The sequence below is a fragment of the Astatotilapia calliptera genome, chromosome 22, assembly GCF_900246225.1.
Source record: "Astatotilapia calliptera chromosome 22, fAstCal1.2, whole genome shotgun sequence".
NCBI classification, from domain to species: Eukaryota; Metazoa; Chordata; class Actinopteri; order Cichliformes; family Cichlidae; genus Astatotilapia; species Astatotilapia calliptera.
The window spans coordinates 19,270,204-19,291,818 of NC_039322.1; the positions used below are offsets into that span (position 1 = coordinate 19,270,204).

The 21,615-nt window shown below is 40.4% G+C and overlaps 1 protein-coding gene and 1 long non-coding RNA gene across 3 annotated transcripts in view; one reads left to right on the top strand and one right to left on the bottom strand.

Annotated features, from left to right (window-relative positions):
* The window catches only part of vps50 (VPS50 subunit of EARP/GARPII complex), a 121,598-nt gene extending 101,863 nt beyond the window's left edge, over positions 1–19,735 (top strand). For both annotated transcript variants that reach the window (XM_026156666.1, XM_026156667.1), the window contains 5 exons: positions 5,434–5,530; positions 6,173–6,331; positions 9,500–9,621; positions 17,970–18,159; positions 18,268–19,735. In XM_026156666.1, coding sequence (XP_026012451.1) covers positions 5,434–5,530; positions 6,173–6,331; positions 9,500–9,621; positions 17,970–18,159; positions 18,268–18,387 — 688 coding nt within the window. In that variant the 3' untranslated portion in view covers positions 18,388–19,735. The remainder of the gene's footprint in view (positions 1–5,433; positions 5,531–6,172; positions 6,332–9,499; positions 9,622–17,969; positions 18,160–18,267) is intronic.
* LOC113014875 (uncharacterized) lies at positions 3,980–10,811 on the bottom strand. The gene is made up of 3 exons (XR_003271025.1): positions 10,352–10,811; positions 9,461–9,610; positions 3,980–4,010 (listed from the first exon to the last, which is right to left on the bottom strand). It is a non-coding gene; the product is annotated as an uncharacterized LOC113014875 (long non-coding RNA).
* Positions 19,736–21,615: the final 1,880 nt, after the last annotated feature.

The window sequence follows — 21,615 nt, forward strand, 5'->3', positions numbered from 1 at the left end:
AGTTTATTTTTGTACTCCTCTACTCTGTTTTTTCCCTCCCTCTCTGTCTTACTCTGTTACATTCACACTACACACTGGTGCCCCCGTGCATAATTAGGTCAAGCTTATCATCAATGCTGACAGCACTTGGGCCCTCAGAGGTCTGCGCTGTACAACAACAGCTTCATAATGAAAGTCTTGTAAACCAAAGGCTCTGACAGCGCTGTTGCCAGAACGCTGAGTAGGCTTACACTCGCTCACAAAAAGGGTTTCGTGTTTTGGAGGCAGGCAACAAGCTCCGAAGAAGAATGAAAACAAAACGGCTAAAGTGTTTAGTGTAGGTAAAGTTTAAAGGACCAAAGCAGACTTATTCTGTGCAAAACTGCGAGAAATTGTTGAGGGCGTTGGTGGTCGGGTTTTATTTTTTATGCTTTTGATCTAAAAATAGTGTTTTTAGAAAAGACAGCTCACAGTTTGTGTGTGTTTTTAGCATCCTCAGCCTGTCCCATTTCAAACAAAATCTCTGGGAGAGAAAAGAAAGTGGACACAGCAATCATGTGTGAGAAGAATCAAAGACAAAAGCTCAGCAAACTGACCATCGGTTGTTCATTCTCTATGCTGCTGGTCAGGTGTTGCATCTATACAAGCGTGACTCTGAAGTGCAGTGTGTGCTTTCTTCTTCTTATTCCCTCCACAGCACATGATTATGTTGCTGAGGTAAACACAAGCTGTTCCTGCTCACCTTAATGCGATCTTCATTGCTCTATGAAAACAAACGGACACAAAAAAATATCTTCTCTCTGGTACTTTTACGCACCCATCCAAAAAAAGTTGGGCCGGTGTTTAAAACGTAAGTAAAAACAGAATGCAGTGATTTGCAAATCTCACCAACCCACAAAGCAGCTACACTTCTTAACAGCGTGGTACTAAAAAGAAAGAGTTGGAGGAACATTTTGCAGCTTATTTGGCAACAGGTCCGTAACATGATGGTACAGTGGGGCAAAAAAGTATTTAGTCAGCCACCGATTGTGCAAGTTCCCCCACTTAAAATGATGACAGAGGTCAGTAATTTGCACCAGAGGTACACTTCAACTGTGAGAGACAGAATGTGAAAAAAAAATCCATGAATCCACATGGTAGGATTTGTAAAGAATTTATTGGTAAATCAGGGTGGAAAATAAGTATTTGGTCAATAACAAAAATACAACTCAATACTTTGTAACATAACCTTTGTTGGCAATAACAGAGGTCAAACGTTTACTATAGGTCTTTACCAGGTTTGCACACACAGTAGCTGGTATTTTGGCCCATTCCTCCATGCAGATCTTCTCGAGAGCAGTGATGTTTTGGGGCTGTCGCCGAGCAACACGGACTTTCAACTCCCGCCACAGATTTTCTATGGGGTTGAGGTCTGGAGACTGGCTAGGCCACTCCAGGACTTTCAAATGCTTCTTACGGAGCCACTCCTTTGTTGCCCGGGCGGTGTGTTTTGGATCATTGTCATGTTGGAAGACCCAGCCTCGTTTCATCTTCAAAGTTCTCACTGATGGAAGGAGGTTTTGGCTCAAAATCTCACGATACATGGCCCCATTCATTCTGTCCTTAACACGGATCAGTCGTCCTGTCCCCTTGGCAGAAAAACAGCCCCATAGCATGATGTTTCCACCCCCATGCTTCACAGTAGGTATGGTGTTCTTGGGATGCAACTCAGTATTCTTCTTCCTCCAAACACGACGAGTTGAGTCTATACCAAAAAGTTCTACTTTGGTTTCATCTGACCACATGACATTCTCCCAATCCTCTGCTGTATCATCCATGTGCTCTCTGGCAAACTTCAGACGGGCCTGGACATGCACTGGCTTCAGCAGCGGAACACGTCTGGCACTGTGGGATTTGATTCCCTGCCGTTGTAGTGTGTTACTGATGGTGACCTTTGTTACTTTGGTCCCAGCTCTCTGCAGGTCATTCACCAGGTCCCCCCGTGTGGTTCTGGGATCTTTGCTCACCGTTCTCATGATCATTTTGACCCCACGGGATGAGATCTTGCGTGGAGCCCCAGATCGAGGGAGATTATCAGTGGTCTTGTATGTCTTCCATTTTCTGATGATTGCTCCCACAGTTGATTTTTTCACACCAAGCTGCTTGCCTATTGTAGATTCACTCTTCCCAGTCTGGTGCAGGTCTACAATACTTTTCCTGGTGTCCTTCGAAAGCTCTTTGGTCTTGGCCATGGCGGAGTTTGGAGTCTGACTGTTTGAGGCTGTGGACAGGTGTCTTTTATACAGATGATGGGTTCAAACAGGTGCCATTCATACAGGTAACGAGTGGGGGACAGAAAAGCTTCTTACAGAAGACGTTACAGGTCTGTGAGAGCCAGAGATTTTCCTTGTTTGAGGTGACCAAATACTTATTTTCCACCCTGATTTACGAATAAATTCTTTACAAATCCTACCATGTGAATTCATGGATTTTTTTTTCACATTCTGTCTCTCACAGTTGAAGTGTACCTCTGGTGCAAATTACTGACCTCTGTCATCATCTTAAGTGGGGGAACTTGCACAATCGGTGGCTGACTAAATACTTTTTTGCCCCACTGTATATAGGGAACGTCTCTGAGATGCCAAGAATAAAAATTGGCAGAGGTTCACCAATATTGCAAAAAAGCCTTGTAGAACAGTTTTAGATTCACTTTCCTTGATGTAAAATTATGAAGACTTAAAGATCAGCAGTAGATAATATCAATAAAAGATTCAGAGCATTTGGAGAAATCCTGTTTTCTTTGGGCTAAGATGATTTAAAATAGACTGAGGCAAAGTGGAAAACTGTTCTGGGCTCAGATGAGTTGAAACTTGAAATTCTTTTAGGAAAACATGGATGGTACATCGTAAGGACTAAAGAGAGGAGGGACCATCTGGCTTCTTATCAGTGCTCACTTTAAGCCTGGGCGTCTGATAGTATTGGGGTGTATCTGCACGTATGGAATCGGTATCTTGCACATCTGGAAATGCACCATCAGTGCTGAAAGATATACATACAAGCTTTAAAACAACATATGCTCCCGTCCAGATGAGCTCGGAAATCATGTGTATTTCAGTAATAGCTGCATACTGCAGTTATTCTAACAGCAGGAATTCATAGTAGAAGAGTGGGGAGTGAGGTGGCCTGCCTGCAGTCCAGACCGTTCACAAACTGAAAACATTTGGAGCGTCATATGTCAAAAAATACGGTATAGACCCAGGAGTTTTGAGTATTTTGAATCTTACCAAACAAGACTGGAACAACATTCCTCTCCTAAAAGTCCAGCAGCTGCTCTCATCAGATTCCAGATGTTTTTGATGACGACTATTTTTAAAAGAAGGGATGCTACACGGTGGTAAACGTGGCCTCTATCCCAGCTTTTTTTGAGAAGTGCTGCTCGCATCGAATTCAAGACAAGCTAATATTTTTTTTTTTAAATGGTGCATTTTGTCACTTTAAGCATTTGATATATTTTCTGTGTTTTGTTGTTGATAAAATGTGGGTTTATGGGATTTGCAAATCAATGCATTCTGTTTTTATACAGTGTCCAAACTAGTGTGAATTTATTAACATTAAATTATGCTTTAAAATAAAGGTTTCTGTTTGGGTTTGGATGTTAATAATATGCAAATTGAATGCAATTTATCTTTTTTTCCTAAGCGCCCTATCTAAAAGAAAATTCAATTTATAGCCGCAAGAGTCTATTAGAAGAATAATGACACAGATGCACTCACTGACCCCTTTTAAGGTACACCTATTTAACAGCTTTTTAATACAAATATCGAATCTGCTGATTACACAATGCATCATACCATGCAAGTGACTTAGTATGTGACGGACTGGCTGCTCTGAGTATTTCACAAACTGCTGATCTGCTGGGATTTTCCCACACCATCATCTCTGGGGTTTACAGAGACAGTCTGGAAGAAAAATATCCAATGAGCGGCAGTTCTCTGGGTGAAAATGCCTTGTTGATGTCATAGGTCAGAGGAGGATGGCCAGACTGCTTCAACCTGATAGGAAGGCAACGGTAAATGAAATAATGAGAAGAAGAATAGCATCTCTGAACACACAAATGTTAAACGAGAAGGAGTTTACTGTACTCAAATGGCCACCTGATCTCAATCCAATAGAGCACCTTTGGGATGTAGCGGAATGGAATGTAAATTTAGTGACTGTCACTTCTGTGGCCTCAGACTTTTAGTTCTCTGATCTTTCTCCAAAACCCCAATTTATCAGCTAACGACAGGTTACCTTTAGCTTGCAGTGAGGGGCGTCTGCAGGTTTAAGGACAGCTTCTTTTTTTTTCACTTCATTGGTGTGTGCATTCACACCCAAACGGAGGTTCAAGAGGCAGCAAAAGAATGTGGAGGTCCCACCTGGGACTGGTGTCTTAGTCTGATTAAGTCGATTTCTCCTGTTTTATTCTCTCTTTTTTCCTGCTGTATTTAAGAGCTCTGCGGAGACCTGTTGTTCTTTAATTAATGATCCTTGTTAAAGTCAGGACTCAACTCTGAACTTCAGCCCACGTAAACATGTTCACTCACTTTTTATTTCATGCACTGTAACACTTCAGAGCCATCGATCAGCCTGAGTCAAGAGGTCTTTATTTAGTCAGTGCTGGATACAGAGTGGAAGGGGGGGGGGGTATTAGTTCTGAACGCATTGATTGTTTTTTTCTTCTTCTTCTTTCTGTCCTGTATTTCTCTCTGCTACCTCTTTTGGTCTGAGTGTTTTTTCAAGGATAATTGAAATCCAATCCTTGTCAAAAAACCCAAAAAACAAATAGAAGTGCTGCTTGATTTGTCGGACGTGAAAATACTTTGCTTTGGGAGGTGAGACTTAAAGGTTTGGAAGTCAGACAAGTTTTTACAGCAAAATTACAGCTGACTCCATAATTTACATTATAATAATCAAATTTGATGTTTAGCCTATCCCAGCTGTCATACCCTGCCTCTCGCCCTATGACAGCTGGGATAGGCTCCAGCGCCCCCCGCGACCCTGAAAAGGATAAGCGGAAGCGAATGGATGGATGAATTTGATGTTTATTTCATCATAACGTGACCAACAAGGGAAGAAATGAGATTGAACAGCAGGAAATGCTGGAAACTCAGGTTTAAGCACATATGACTAAAATCTTGATCCAATTAATGGATCAGAAGAATCAAGGGAGACAAAAAAGTAAAAAAAAAAACTTCTTATTCCATTTGAGATGTTTTACTGTTGTTCAAGAGTAACAGAGATTTAAGGTGATGTTCTCTCTAATGGTCAGTTACTCCACTTTGTAATAGTAATACGAGCTTTTGTAAATAGATCTGTCACTCTTTAATAACACAAAAACAACACATCGTAATTGCCTTTTCTTATGTGTCACAAGCAGAATGATTCAGAGCATATGGGCAGAATTTAAAGGCTGTTTCTCTTTGGTTGTGTCAGTGTGTTTCTGGCAGAGCAGTTTGAGTCCTTGCAGTCCCACTTGGACGCGATGATGCCTGCAGCCAAGAAGCCCTTCCTGCAGCAGTTTTATTCCCAGGTATTGTTTGGTTTATACAGTTATGCCTCCTCTGAGGGCACAGGCCTCAATTATTACAGTAACTGATCATGTCATCACTGTCAGCTACAGCTGTCAGGTTATTTCAGACATCGTCTCCAGCTGTAGAAAACCGTTTGTCTTTTATTTTATTTTAACCTCTTGTAAGGCTGAGATTATGTTATTTTTTGCTATTTGTAATTGATTTTCTCCACACATGCACTTAAATATGTGGTTTATAGGATGTGTTTTCCTTTTGGATTTCACTGTTAATATTTAAGGCACAATGTGAAATATGCTGTGTGACTGTTGTGGATGTGCTCCCCCTCCCACCTGCACTCCACTTGCTTAATTGTAATTGTGCCCTTTTGTTTTCTTTAAAAACAAATGAAAACAACTCAAACCCACATGGATAACTTTGCTTCTTTTTCTTTTTTTTGTCTCTTTGACATTTGAAATTCAGATGAAGAGACGGGTCTGTTTGACCCAAAACATCAAGTGAATGTCATGTCCTGATTTCGCTCATTGGAAACTTTAACATTGTTCTTCCTGCAGAATAGCAGGCAGTTGAAAAATACCTTATCCATATGTTGACTATAATGATCCACTAACTCTCATATATGTATCCTTCCTTCCTGCACTCAGACGGTGTCTACAGCCAGCGAACTGCGGAAACCAATTTACTGGATCGTGGCGGCCAAGGCCATCGACTATGAACAAATGTTGCTCATGATGGCCGGAGTTAAATGGGACATTAGGGAGATAATGTCCCAGCACAATGTATATGTGGATGTCTTGTTAAAGGTAACGACGAATAAGAAAAGCGAATGCTGATGTTACTGTAGCCTATTTTTGACCCACTACCGACAAAAACCAGCTAAAGTTATTAAGCATACAAAAACTTCCCACCTGACCATCACTTCAAAATTCCACTGTTTGGAAAACTACTTGAGCTAGGTCCTTTAAAGCTTTTGGTATGATGGCTTTATGAGTGTAGCTCACATTAACATAGACTGATGGATGCTTGAAGTCCCTAAAATATTTGGACAGCAGATTTGAAGCTCCTGTAGAAACCACAGTGTTGCAGGTAGGGGACTGAGATTTTGTTTAGAGCCTCTCATAAACAACCTGCATCATATTCTTTAAAACAGTCTAAATCCAATTAAGGGTTATGCACATATTAACGCTTAAATGTTGAAGCAGCTTTTACTCACATTTCATAAAGATCTCATGCAAATACCTCATTAGGGTTTCTGCATCATTCATATCTTTAAGACCCTTGACTTAGCAAGGTGAATATAAATGATTCTGAGACTACTTGGTGCCCTTTTTAAAACCCTTTATTCCTTTTTTGTGCATTTTATAGCAAAGAAAAGTCCACAAAGATCTCAGTGCTTATTACTTTTCCCAAACAGATACCGTGTCCTCTCAGTGTCACGCAATATCCACGCTACACAAAAATAGAACACAAAGCAGCTGTATTAGATTTACTTTTATCTAGCAGGCATCCCTCCCCCTCCACACATTGTGTCTTTGTTGCACTCATAAAAAAAAAAGTGTTATCCTTCTGCCATCAGTACACTAAGCATTAGCTCTTATTCTTTTAAAGTCTGAAACTGTGAAGGTCATTGTTCTCCTCCTTGACTCAAAGTTAATTCAGGGACCTTTAATATCAATTATTTGGGATGGGGGTGAATAATTTATTATATGGGTGAGCTGTTAAGAGCCAAATGCAGATCTCTCCTGAAGTTTTCTGCTTTGTTAAAGACATCTGAGCTCACTGCTCCCAGAAGTATTTTTAGAATGAGAAAGTTTCTTCTAAATGTGTGTCTTTATTCATGCTGGCTACTTATTCTTTTATAAACTTGCATGGCGGGGTAAAGGACACATTTTTCCTGCTTCTGACACTAAGAGAAAGAAAGGTGCGAGGGGCTCGCTGCGGTGCGGAGCCATAAACAGAGCAGCATCAAGCAGAGGCAAAATCATACATAACAGATGGCTGATGGCTGAACTGCTTAGTGACTCGGACAGACGTGGACAGACATCGTATACGCGTGTAGTTTTCCATCAGGTGCTAATAGCCTCCCCCGTCATCGTGTCAAGACGGTCATAATGCATGCGGGGTGTGTTACGTGATTGAAATAAGTGGTGCTGAGTTTTGTTGTAGCGCGCACACAGCAATATTTTATTCATGAATTCAGGTTGATCCCCAGCATTCAACAATGGCGCTCATTTGCATATAAAGTGGCAAAGACATGCCGAAGCCTCAGAATGACTTCATTGACAAAATGCTTGAGTCAGAGTCTATTGTGAGGCTGTGAATGAGTAACATTTCATTTCAGGGTGTAAAATGAATGGGAACATGCATTAAGGTTCACGTTAATTTTTTTTCTATAATGATGCAATTTAAAAATGTAATTTAATACTTGCATATTTTATGAATTTATTTACAATCTTAATCTGCATGTGTCATATTTACATACTTACCTAGGTACTGCAGTTTGTTTTTGGAAGGCAGTAACAGAAAATGAATCAGAATAACATTTTAGATTTAGATTTAGATTTAGATTTTAGATGTAGCTTGTATTCACCTTGGGATGCTGTCAGACCGGAGTACAGTATTCACCGGCGCCCAAATGATTTGTTTTTGCGCATGATTTGTGGCTCAACAGCTTCATACATGCAGCCCCCGCGCTCTTCACTACTGTACGTCAGCATGCTTTGCTTCCATCAGTGCAGACGGCAGAATTATTACTTAGCTCTGTTAGAGTTTCAGGAAAGTAACCCACACATCCTGCCGGCTGCTTACACTGGTGGAAAAAAACAATAATTTAGCCGAGATTGATCTGATTTACTTATAATCACTATTTTGGATGTATAATTTAAGCTAAATGGTTTAAAGGAAAACCCAAATGCTGTTTCTTGAGGCAGCGTGTAAGAGAGAATCAAAGGAAATCCTTAAAGTGTTGTTCATGACAACTTTTTGTTTTGTTTACGTCTTCCAGTTAGAATCCAACAAGGTCATTACATCTCAGTTCATCAGGTCATTTTAAGGGATAAAGATAGTGACGCTTTTTTTTCTCGTGTCATTGTGTTGAGGGGCCATTTCAGAAATCTACTATCTGGAAAACTAGTTGAGCGAGGCCCTTCAAAGTTTTTGGTATTATGCTCTCTGGAGTGCATGCAGATCAAGTTAACATAGAAGGACAGATACTTGGAAGTCCCGTAATTATTTGTAAGTCTGATCTCTGACAGCAGATTTGGAGGTTTCTAGAAACCAAAGTTTGCAGGTAGGGGACAAATGTTTAGCTTATTAAAAAACAAGCTGCATCATATCCTTTAACAGTCTAAATCAGGTGAATAGTTTCACACACGTTAAAGCTTAAATATGAAAAAGAAACATACTTTCATCTAACTTCAGTGTGATACCAAATCCAAGTCATCTTTTTTAGAAAGGGCAAGCTTCTGTTTATTTTATATTCAAAATGTATGATGGATTTTTGAAATGCACAAGTAGATGCACAATAGAAGAACAAGAATGCAAGAAAAATGTCTAAAACTTTCATCTCTTCAGTTTTGTTTGTGTTTATTGTAGAAACAGTAGAGACCTAAAATTCTGCATAATCCATATTAAGACGTTATTTTCTTTTTCTGGCTAATCTGTGATGGTTAGGTGGAAGCGTTTGGCTGAATAATGTAGTGTCCATATTGAGATTTTTGTGTTTAGACCTAATTGTAGCTGTAGTAATATAGAAATATAGGAATCTGTTAATTAAAATGCTTTTTTTAATGAGCCGCATGTTGTTGATATGAAAGTTATGGTACTTTTTAGCGAAATATGACCAATTGTATAAAATATTTTCCTGACCACATATACTTTTTTTTGGTAAAAGACCAGCGATTTGTTTTTCTGCTGCATCGTGTTGTACTCACGGGAATGTGTTCACCTTTTCTTTCTCCCCGCCTCATCAGGAGTTTGAGCAATTTAACAAGCGGCTGGGTGAAGTTTCCAGACATGTGCGCATCCCCCTGCCTGTGTCCAACGTCCTCTGGGAACACTGCATCCGTTTGGCCAACAGGACTCTTGTTGAGGGGTAAGAAAGTGTATGCAGTGAGTTATTGTTAAACCTTAAATATAAAAAACACAAGCTGTTTTTGTACATAATGTTTCCCCCCTCCACCATCTGCATGGAGCACCGACTCAAAGCCGTGCGTCACACACTTGGTGTCTGTCTGTGAGTCATTTGCTGCTTTATGAAAAGGCTGTTGTCTATTATCATACTGCTATGGGCTGCTCACAGAAAAAATAACCTATAACAGTGGCAGCGACAGTTTAGAGAAGTCTGTCACTCAGTTTCTCTACTTTAACATGAGCAAGAGATTCATACGAAGACTCGCTATTCCCTCCAGCAAAAAGCACTACAGGCTGTTTGCCACTGGCAGCAACCATCTCCTCAAATCTACTGAAACAAGTGCACATCCCAGTTTGAGTCGGGCTGCCATCTGCCCGAGAGAAATTGGGCTTTTTTTTGTCTCTCTGCACAAATATCATACCATACCAAACAGATACTGAGTCCACTAAAACTGTGGAAAAACTGTAATTAAGAAATACATCTTAAAATCAGTGAATAAAACACCTACAATAAAACCTCGGTTAAAGGAAAGTCATTTTAATGAAAACAGTTTTAAGTAAGATACATCTTTGTTCATCAAATATTTTGAAATATGAGCAAAGCAGCACAAATTTCCGTGAAATAAGGATCAGGCAGAATCAATACCTGAACTTTAAATGAACCCGTTGTGCTTAGATGTGTATCCACCCACCTCCTACGATCCGCATCATGCCTTTCCTAAAGCCAGGAAAAATCCGGGTATGAAAGACTTCTTTAGGATATACAGGTGAATGCAAAGCAGTCGAAGTAAATGCTGTATGCTACTGAACTACAAGGAGGAAAGAAGTGTAAAGCAAAATGTTCAGATTGCTCAATCTTCGTGTTAGACTTTTGAACTATTTGTATGAGTTGTGTAACCAGGCTAGGTACCACACAGTTCTGCTTTTAAACCACTGCATTTAGAAAAAAACACTGAAGCATTCGTCATCCATCCATGCCCCAATTTTTCTCATTAGTTTTCATTAGTTTGTGCACTACAGGCAACCGTTGACAATAAAACACATATCTTATGCTTCTCTGTCTGACAATCCAATGGACGGGTCTGGGTTTGGTGGTTGCCACGAGAACAGTACTTGTCTGATTGCATTGTGCCAAGCGTCAAGTTTGGTGGAGGGGGGATTATGGTGTGGGGTTGTTTTTCAGGAGTTGGGCTCGGCCCCTTAGTTCCAGTGAAAGGAACTCTTAATGCTTCAGCACAAGAAGATATTTTGGACAATTTTATGCTCCCAACTTTGTGGGAACAGTTTGTTTACGACCCCTTCCTGCTCCAACACGACTGCGCACCAGTGCACAAAGCGAGATCCATAAAGAGACATGGATGAGGGAGTTTGGTGTAGAAGAACTTGACTGGCCTGCACAGAGTCCTCACCTCAACCTGAGGGAACACTTTTAAGATGAGTTGGATTGGAGCCTGCGAGCCAAGCCATGTCGTCCAACATCAGTGTCTGACCTCACCGATGCGCTTCTGGAAGAGTAGTGAAAAATTCCCATAAATACTCCTAAACCTTCTCAGCAGAGTTTAAGCTGTTATAGCTAACAAATGGTGGGCTGACATTATATTAAGTCCTACGGATTAAAGGATGGGATGTCATTCAAGTTCATGTGTGTGAACCCAGAAGAGTGAATGCCTTTGGCAACGTAGTGTGTGATACACTTGGCATTAAAGGGTTAAAACTGAGGTTCATCAATCTCTGCTGACTTTTTTTACTGTTATTACAACCTTGTCCTTCTGGATGCAAACCAAGTATAAACATCTTTGGGTTTGTTGGAATTTCTTTTGAGATGTCACGCTGAATCTGGAACAGTTTTCCTTTAACCTCGGTGCTTTTTACTGTCTTTTCTGCTTAAAACGGATCTTTTTACTCTCAGGTTACAGTCATTAATAGTGCCACTCAATTTGTGTTATGAGCTGAGCTATTGCCTCAATGATTTGAGGCTCACACTTCTCAAAAGAATGACTCTTTCTTTATTTATTTCTCTCTGTGTTTGCTCCCCAGTTTAAACATCTGCATGTCATAAATTTAAAACGAAAATTCTTCCCAAAGCGTGTTGTGAAAGCAGCAGGAAGAGCAGAGAAATTGACCTGCCGTCCATAAAACTGTGTCTGGTTCCTTCTGAGATATTCCCTGAGAAAAACCACTCGACGACGCTGCCCTCGCCTCCTCTATTCATGTTGGCAGTCGCATCTCTGCAGCCTCACCAAATACCCATCAGGGGATTACCTGACACAGGCCACTCACACAAACCGCAGAATGCTCTTGACACATCTCTTGTAATGCGTTTTACCACTTTTGCCCTTGCAAGGGAGCGATATAGGTTGTGATAGGTGACAGATTGTCAGGGTTTTGGGTTTTTTGTTTTTGTTTTTTCTCAGCACCTCCACTGTCGCTTTTCTCAGGCTCATGCGCGGAGCATATGTGTGAAGTATGTTTTTAGATGGATGGTGCGATAAATCCCTCTGATCGGACAGATTGGGTGCACAGCAGCATCGAGTCACGCCGACTGGACGGTGACGAAGCGAGAAATAAGCAGCTGACAATCATCGTGAAGTTCCACACATTTTATCGGAAATATGAAAGGACTGCGACTGACGTCAAAGTTATCCCAGGTTACAAATTCAAAGCAGGTTACGCTGAACCGTGTTGAAGCCAGGGTACGCAGTTCGGACTGAAAACAAGTCCTTGCTCTAAGTGGCTTTGTTCTTTCCAAGTGTTTTAAATAAGAGGGAGAACATCGACTGCGAGGCATAGGTGGATGCCTCGGCCTCAAACACAAAGAGAAGGGAACATGTTTACTTCCCTACACGTTTGCTGAGCGCTCTTCCTCTTGTTGCGTAAGAGAACTTTTGAACCCTTTCCAATGAGCAAATGGCCCATTACGACTGCAATGCTTGGCAAATTTAAGCTGCTGTTGCTGACCGCCTGCCTGGTTCTCCCAGTACACCCTCCAAACACACATCTCCCAACCCTCTGGCACAACGAGATAGAGCGGTCATATTTATTTGTTTGTACTCCGACCGCCCTAGTCTGTTATTAATTTTCTCTGTCCAGCGCTTGTCCTTGTCTCCTCAGAGACTCGCAAAAACCGCTCCGTTAGCATTCTGAGCCACAGCTCAAACACTCGCCACCAAAAACTCTGGCAGCTTTGACAAGAAAAAGAGAGGGAGAACGACAATGATGATGAGAGAGAGAGAGACGGGGAAGGTGAGGGGAGAAAATGGAAACGAGAGAGAGAAAAGCTGAAGTGTGAGACGGGGAGAGTTTGCAAAGTGCAGATGTGTTGTGTGGAGTGTTAATGTACTGGAGATGTCACAGTCCGACCTGCCAGTGCGCAACAGTGCTCGCTGCCAAACACATGGAACACAAGCAGACACACACAATGAAATGCATGTGTACTCTGGCCCACACACATGTACCAACACCACAGGCTGTGTGGAATAACCCGATTTAGTGTAATACTGAAGGGAAATAAAAAAGAGCCCGAATGCAAACACCCTTAAATACACATACAAGAAAATGCTGTAAAAACACACGTGTGTAACAGCTGGAACTCTAAACAGGTTTCGGTCAAACTTGATTCCAGAATTAAACATACAGTGGGGCAAAAAAGTATTTAGTCAGCCACCGATTGTGCAAGTTCCCCCACTTAAAATGATGACAGAGGTCAGTAATTTGCACCAGAGGTACACTTCAACTGTGAGAGACAGAATGTGAAAAAAAAATCCATGAATTCACATGGTAGGATTTGTAAAGAATTTATTCGTAAATTAGGGTGGAAAATAAGTATTTGGTCACCTCAAACAAGGAAAATCTCTGGCTCTCACAGACCTGTAACGTCTTCTGTAAGAAGCTTTTCTGTCCCCCACTCGTTACCTGTATGAATGGCACCTGTTTGAACTCATCATCTGTATAAAAGACACCTGTCCACAGCCTCAAACAGTCAGACTCCAAACTCCGCCATGGCCAAGACCAAAGAGCTTTCGAAGGACACCAGGAAAAGTATTGTAGACCTGCACCAGACTGGGAAGAGTGAATCTACAATAGGCAAGCAGCTTGGTGTGAAAAAATCAACTGTGGGAGCAATCATCAGAAAATGGAAGACATACAAGACCACTGATAATCTCCCTCGATCTGGGGCTCCACGCAAGATCTCATCCCGTGGGGTCAAAATGATCATGAGAACGGTGAGCAAAGATCCCAGAACCACACGGGGGGACCTGGTGAATGACCTGCAGAGAGCTGGGACCAAAGTAACAAAGGTCACCATCAGTAACACACTACAACGGCAGGGAATCAAATCCCGCAGTGCCAGACGTGTTCCGCTGCTGAAGCCAGTGCATGTCCAGGCCCGTCTGAAGTTTGCCAGAGAGCACATGGATGATACAGCAGAGGATTGGGAGAATGTCACGTGGTCAGATGAAACCAAAGTAGAACTTTTTGGTATAAACTCAACTCGTCGTGTTTGGAGGAAGAAGAATACTGAGTTGCATCCCAAGAACACCATACCTACTGTGAAGCATGGGGGTGGAAACATCATGCTATGGGGCTGTTTTTCTGCCAAGGGGACAGGACGACTGATCCGTGTTAAGGACAGAATGAATGGGGCCATGTATCGTGAGATTTTGAGCCAAAACCTCCTTCCATCAGTGAGAACTTGGAAGACCCAGCCTCGTTTCATCTTCAAACGTGACAATGATCCAAAACACACCGCCCGGGCAACAAAGGAGTGGCTCCGTAAGAAGCATTTGAAAGTCCTGGAGTGGCCTAGCCAGTCTCCAGACCTCAACCCCATAGAAAATCTGTGGCGGGAGTTGAAAGTCCGTGTTGCTCGGCGACAGCCCCAAAACATCACTGCTCTCGAGAAGATCTGCATGGAGGAATGGGCCAAAATACCAGCTACTGTGTGTGCAAACCTGGTAAAGACCTATAGTAAACGTTTGACCTCTGTTATTGCCAACAAAGGTTATGTTACAAAGTATTGAGTTGTATTTTTGTTATTGACCAAATACTTATTTTCCACCCTGATTTACGAATAAATTCTTTACAAATCCTACCATGTGGATTCATGGATTTTTTTTCACATTCTGTCTCTCACAGTTGAAGTGTACCTCTGGTGCAAATTACTGACCTCTGTCATCATTTTAGGTGGGGGAACTTGCACAATCGGTGGCTGACTAAATACCTTTTTGCCCCACTGTATACACTAAATATATTCATCCAAATCCACAAATATAAAGCAAAATATCGAAGTAATCCTACGTAAATAAGTAAATAAGAATTATTACTAATATTAAGTAGTATAGTAAGTATTTTAATAAGACAACAGCACATTCTGCAGTAAAATCGTAACCAAATAAAACCATTGAATTTAAGATGACGTGACTTGGATTGTCACAAGATCAGACTTACTATATGACACTTTGGTAAGAGAATATCATCTCAGTTAATTAACAGGAATTAATATTTCAGATATCTATTCATATTAATGTACAGAATTCACCTGCTTGCTGCCACTACTGCACATTCACCCAGTGTATATACTATATGTGTGTATATATATATATATATATAATGTTCTTCCTCTACACCCCCCCCCAATTTTTGCACATGTCGAGGAGCGTGTCAGGCTACATTTCACTGTGTGTTATACTTGTATAACTATGCATGTGACAAATAATAAAGAACCTTGAACCTTGAACCTATTTGGTATTTTTCTGAGAGATTTACCGAATTTATGTGAATAAGTACTAATTTTATTTTACTGCAATTTTTTTACATTTGGAGGAAAATAATGAATGGTTGTGATGTCAGTATTGATCAGAATAATCGGGATTGTCATTTTAGCCATAATCGTGCAGCGCTAGCATTGACGTGGTCCCAGCCACGCACACCTGTGCCATAACGTGCCTCCACCATGTTTGACAGATGATGTGATAAGCTTCAGATCTTGAGTTGTTTCTTTCCTCCTTCATATTTTTCTCGTCCCATCATTCTAGTACAAGTTGATTTTTTTTCATCTGCCAAAAGATTTTTTGCCAGAACCTTTCAGGCTCTTGTACGTGTTTTCTGGTAAAATATGATCTGGACTTCCTGCTCTTTAGTGTCACCAAGACTTTGTACCAGCACCTCTGTGTTTACATTCAGGATGGCATCTCTTGATTGTAGAGTTTATCAGCGATAAACATCGAGATTTCCTTTTTGACTTTGCTACATATTTTGAAGCATTTTTTCTTAACCATGGAAAGAATTCTGTGATCATCCGCTGTAGTTGTCTCATGTGGTCTTCCAGGCCTTCGGATCTCAAATTGAGAGTTGAGAGTGACCAGCTGCCAAATAATTAAACACTTGGAAACATCTCCACATCTTATCTGTCCAGTTTCAGTTTCAGGGATGTGTTCAAATACAGCCCAATTTGTTGTTATTCAGTTCAATTTAGTTTCAGTTATAAGGTGCCAATTCACAACAACTGTTGCCTTAGGGCGTAATAACTTAAACTCCCCTTACTATCAGTGTAAAGAAGTTGAACTACACATTTAAAACCTGATATATCTTAATATAAGGGGGGGGAAAGCACAACTTTAACTGTACGTCTCAGGTTTTCTACTTGATAGAGAAAAGCTGCTATAGTAAATTTAAAAGCATCACTCTTTGGAGTTAAATTCAAAGACATAAATGTGTAAAATTATGGAAAAGGTTTTGATAGCTGATTGCCCAGACTGTCTTTTAATTAGAAAAGAGAAAGTTTTTTAATTCACAACAATTTTCTTTTCTTACTGAATTTCCTCCCTAAAATTTCTAAAGTAGATATTAAAAAGACAGAAACTTTGGTCATCCAATTGTTTTTCTGTTGCTTAATTACTTTGATGTAGTATGAATGTAGCAAAAGCTGTAAAATGCAAGAAAATATAGTCTAAAAATTATGACCTCCTTCCCAAAACCATAGAGTGGGTCCTGATTTGGACTCTTTGCCAGGCCAAATCTGGCCCCGGGGCCTTATGTTTGACACCCTGGGCTAATTTGTCATAGAATAGAGGGAAGAGGCCTCAGCAGAACTTGAAAACTAACTTTCAAGTTCCTGGAAATTAAGAACTGTATGTATTTTTTTATTTTATTTTTTTAAAAAGGCTGTAATTCCTAAATGGGGGTGCACAGAGGCAAAATTGCAAAACATGTCTCATGTCCAGTACTACACAGAACTACTACAGTAACTGTGTAGTAATGATTTTGTCATTTTGTATTCCGTTTCCCTTTTTTGGCAATTGGACTGCACACTTTAAACACTGGAGTAGAGAGATGGCTTCTCTGAAACCATTACTGTGCAAAAGTTTGCAAAGATATTTACAGTGTTATCATTGTGTCTTTTTATAATTTATTTTCTCGCTTAAATATAAATAAAAATCTTTAGTGTTGAAGTATTGTGACACACTCCATCGTGCAACTGTTGTTTTCATAGAGGTTTTGACTTGTAGCAACAAAACCTGCTGACCACAAATCACACTTCCATCATATAAACTGAATGACTCATTATGCATTTGTACAAGGATGTAATTTATATACTTTTTACAATCCCGTAAATTTTCTCGTTTTATTCCCTTTATTAAACATATTACACTTTTCTTATAAACGGATTAAAAATGTTAAACTTTACCATGTAACTACAGAAGCTTCATTTACTTTTCTGCTGGGGTTTATTTTGACTTTTTGAGTTTTAATACCCTCGAAGAATTTGACTTTTTTTTAAAAAGCTGGAGCACAAATTTCCAAATGAAATATACCCAGGGGTATAAAGAAATATTTTTTTATTACAAATCTGTCTTGCAAGCCTGATGGAATGAATATATATATATATATATATATATATATATATATATATATATATATATATATATATATATATATATATATATATATATACACACACACACACATATACACACAGAGTACTGGGCATTTTCACTTTGCTAGGTACATTGTGACTTCATTATGCACTCAGAGCACTTAAGAAAGGCAGATTTTGTCTGACATTTGGTGATCTGTGCTTGGAGATGTCTGAAGAAGTGCAGAATGTCTGAGCATTGTGATATTTGGCTGGAGAATTTAAGTGTGGAAAATATGTGATGTTAAACATAACCCTTAGGTCACATGCATGCGAGCGACCACTGGGAATGACTTCCAGAATTTACTTGTGTTTCAGTCGTTACTTACCTCTACCTGAGCACTCAGGGCAATGCTAATGTCCTTCTCCGTCTGCTCCTCTGTCCTCCTCTGTAGCTACGCTAATGTAAAGAAATGCAGCAATGAGGGCCGGGCCCTGATGCAGCTGGATTTTCAGCAGTTCCTGATGAAGCTGGAGAAGCTGACTGATCTGCGCCCCATCCCTGATAAGGAGTTTGTTGAAACCTACATTAAGGCCTATTACCTGACTGAAAATGATATGGAGCAGTTCATCAAGAATCACAGGGTGAGACAGTGACACAGGCTGGTGGTTATAGCAAGTTACTCCATTTCTGTTAAAACAGCGAGACCGTGTGTTTGATTTTTCTGACCGACTCGTTGTGTTTCTTTGCAGGAGTACTCCATGAAGCAGCTAGCCAACTTGGTGAACGTTTGTCTCGGCTCACATATAAACAAAAAGGCTCGCCAGAAACTTCTGGCAGCCATCGATGACATTGACAGACCCAAGAGATAGACCAATGCACAGAGAGAAGCCCAAACATACTATCCATCCCACAGAGATGAACCCTCCAAGAGTGTAGCTCAGCGTTGAATGTCTTCATTTTCAAGTCTAAAAGGTGCATTTAGCAAGCTGGAAATAAGTAGCAGAGCTATTGCGCACTAGCTCTAATACTGTACATTATCTGCTAATTGCTAATTATGTGCTAATCTAGTCTTCATATGGTAAAAAATAATTAACTCCTGCTTGCTTGAACGCACCTTTTGATTTGCCGATATACATAAATACTAAACCTCTGTTTACTTCCAAGCATGTTGCAGGCATTCTATGCATATACGGACCAGAATGCATGCCCTCATGTTTTCTTACAACATGACGTTTTTCTGCAACCGCAACAGCTTACGTTTCTTTGAAGATCCCGAGTTTGTTTGTCTGCTGCTCACTGTGTAATGCGGTGTGTCCGTTTAGCACTCGACTGCTTGTGGCTTTCCACCCTCCGCAAAAAAAGCCAGTGAACATGTGCGAGTGGCTAAATCTGACTCTTAATGTTGTTACGCTTTCCCACGAGAACATTTTAAAACGCCTTTACTGTCTGAATGTGTTAACTGAAGTCAGTGGTTCTGGGTTATTGTTGACCTTAATCGTTCACTGTAACTTATTGCAGGCAATACGCTCGCTGTAGATGATTTCACTTCGGGGTATTTGCTGCGTCAGACTGGATTCTCTGCTTGGTCGTTTAGTTAGTTATGTCCATGAATTAGATGAATCTAAATGAATGATGATTCTGAAAGTAATATAAATTGCTGTAGTTAGCATTTGTTTGATTGGATTATATCTGCACCAGCTGCATTTATTTATCTGCCATCTGTCATATCCTTTTTTTTTTCTTTTTTTTTTTTGGACGAGCAGTAGAATTTGGCTCATTTTTATCTAAATTTGATAGGCTCCGATAGTTTAACCTGAACGGACTTGCAGAGATGTTTGTAACCGTAACTTCCTCTGGAGAAAAACAAACAAACAAAGGTTTTGCTTCACCTTTGTATATATTTTGTGTGCAACTATTCCAAGAAGAATACTGTAAATGTGAATGTTTGAGCAATGTCTGTATTTATTTCTTGCTTCGTGTCTTATTTGGGGGTTTTTTTTATATGATATAACTGCTGGAAGTGTACTGTAATATATCACCTCTCAGTATGTTGTGACGTATCACCTGAAGCATAAACAAATATTTAAAACTGTCATATTATGTGAAGGGTCAAGTGCACTATAATAAATTAAAAAAAAATCAATAAAAATCATTAATCGGTGTTGGAATTTTAGGTTGAACCACAATGATTCTAACGCAATAAACACACTAAAGGTCGATGCCAGTTGTGGTGTTTTTCCTGCTCGTTTCATCCTATTTGGTGTCATGCTCATAATTCCCAACCTTTCCAATCTCTGTACCGCAGCAGTTTTAGTAGATTAACTGTTGCTTTAATCAGAATATATGAGTGCTGCCTTTGAGCAGTGCTGCTGTCCATTCTAATGATGTTTTAGTCAGCCAGGAGCAGGACGCTGTCAGACTAATTAATGTGGTTTCCTGTGTGGTTACAAGCCCACAGCCTTCCTTTTCAGGGGAGACTACTGATTAGGCTGAGCAGATCTACCCATAACAATGATGAGTCATTGCTTCCTATTGTATTAGAGTTCAAACTTTTTGCTTTGCCTGTCATCAGTTCGTGGTGGGTTTTGATATAAAAGACATCAATGTTCTAATAATAATGAAACCTGGAGGCTGAAAGTACAGGCATTTAATTCTTAACAGAGCTAAATGCTGTGGGTGGATGTGCGTGTGTGTGTCCATACAGAAGAGAAGCCCTTAAGCAGCATCCAAGTGAACAAGGTGAACACTTAGCAACTCTTCATCAAGCTGGCGGTCTTCTAGGCATGGCATAGTTCTGAAACTGATTGCGCAGTGATGAAGTTTTCACAGTTTTGGCTCACCCTCGCAATAGGTTTGAAATGAAGAGAGCATGATGTCATTGAAGTGCAGACTTTCAGCTTTAATTCAATGTAGGGAAATGCATTTAATGAGTGTTGTGAAATGAAAATGTGTGAAAGTGATGAAATAATAACAGGATTCCTCTTTTGTGCTGATTTGCTAGCTCTTCGCTGTAGCCAGTGCCAGTCCTTCATGGATATTCCTGCCTTTAGTCTTGAGTAAGTGAAATGTGTCTTGGTTGGATTAAGATCGGCTCAGTGATTCAGCCATTACAGAATTTTTTCCACTTCCTGACCTTCAGCTTTCAGACGCTCCTGTGTTGGTATTGCAATATGTTTTGGGTCATTGTCTTATCTGTGCAATAAAGCATCTTCAAGTAAACGCTGCTGCGTTTGGCTGAAAGTTTACCCGCGTGCACTTCAGGATTCATCGAGCTGTGCTAGCGATACGCTACTTCCACACCAGTGTTTTACAGGTGATGTATGATTTTCATTTAAAATTTATGCTGGCGGCTCAGAGAAACTATGAAAAGTCTGTCACTGTCCAAACATTTCCAGATCCAACTGTACACTAGATGTCATCTGTATAATCTTGCCATGTCACCCAAACATTCAACAGGGAGAGAGCAAACTATCACTTCTCCTGGTGTAGCCGCGGCTATCAGCAACATGCTGGTTCTCTACAAGCATCAATCCCCCCTGCCTTTACTGATTTAGTGTTCAACCACTGAGCAGTGCAAAACAAAGTAATGACCCAGTAAAAAAAATATCCTCAAAATGATTAAATACGATTAAGCATTTTTAAATAATTAATCCAATTAGTGCAGAATTACTGATATGATTTTAATATTAGTAATTACTCAACGGGTCTCAGCGTGTTAGATGATAGATGAAGTTCGTGAATGCACAATTAGAATAAGGCTGAACAAGTATGGTTTGTCTGGAAGGATTCCCAGGAGGCTGTTTCTTCTCATGCAAGAACAAGGCAGCACAGCTTGGGTTTGCAAAGCTACATCACAACAAACCACAAGACCTCTGTAACAGTGTGCTTTGCGCAGATGTGACAAAAGTGGAGATGTTTGCCCATAATGCACAGCGTCACACTTGGCGAGCTCCAAACACCTCATATCCACCATCAGGCACGGCGGTGGTAGGATGATGATTTGGGCTCGTTTTGCAGCCACAGGACCCGGGCACCGTGCAGTCCCTGAGTCGGCCATGGACTCCTCTGTATATCAAAGTGTTCTAGAGTCAAATGTG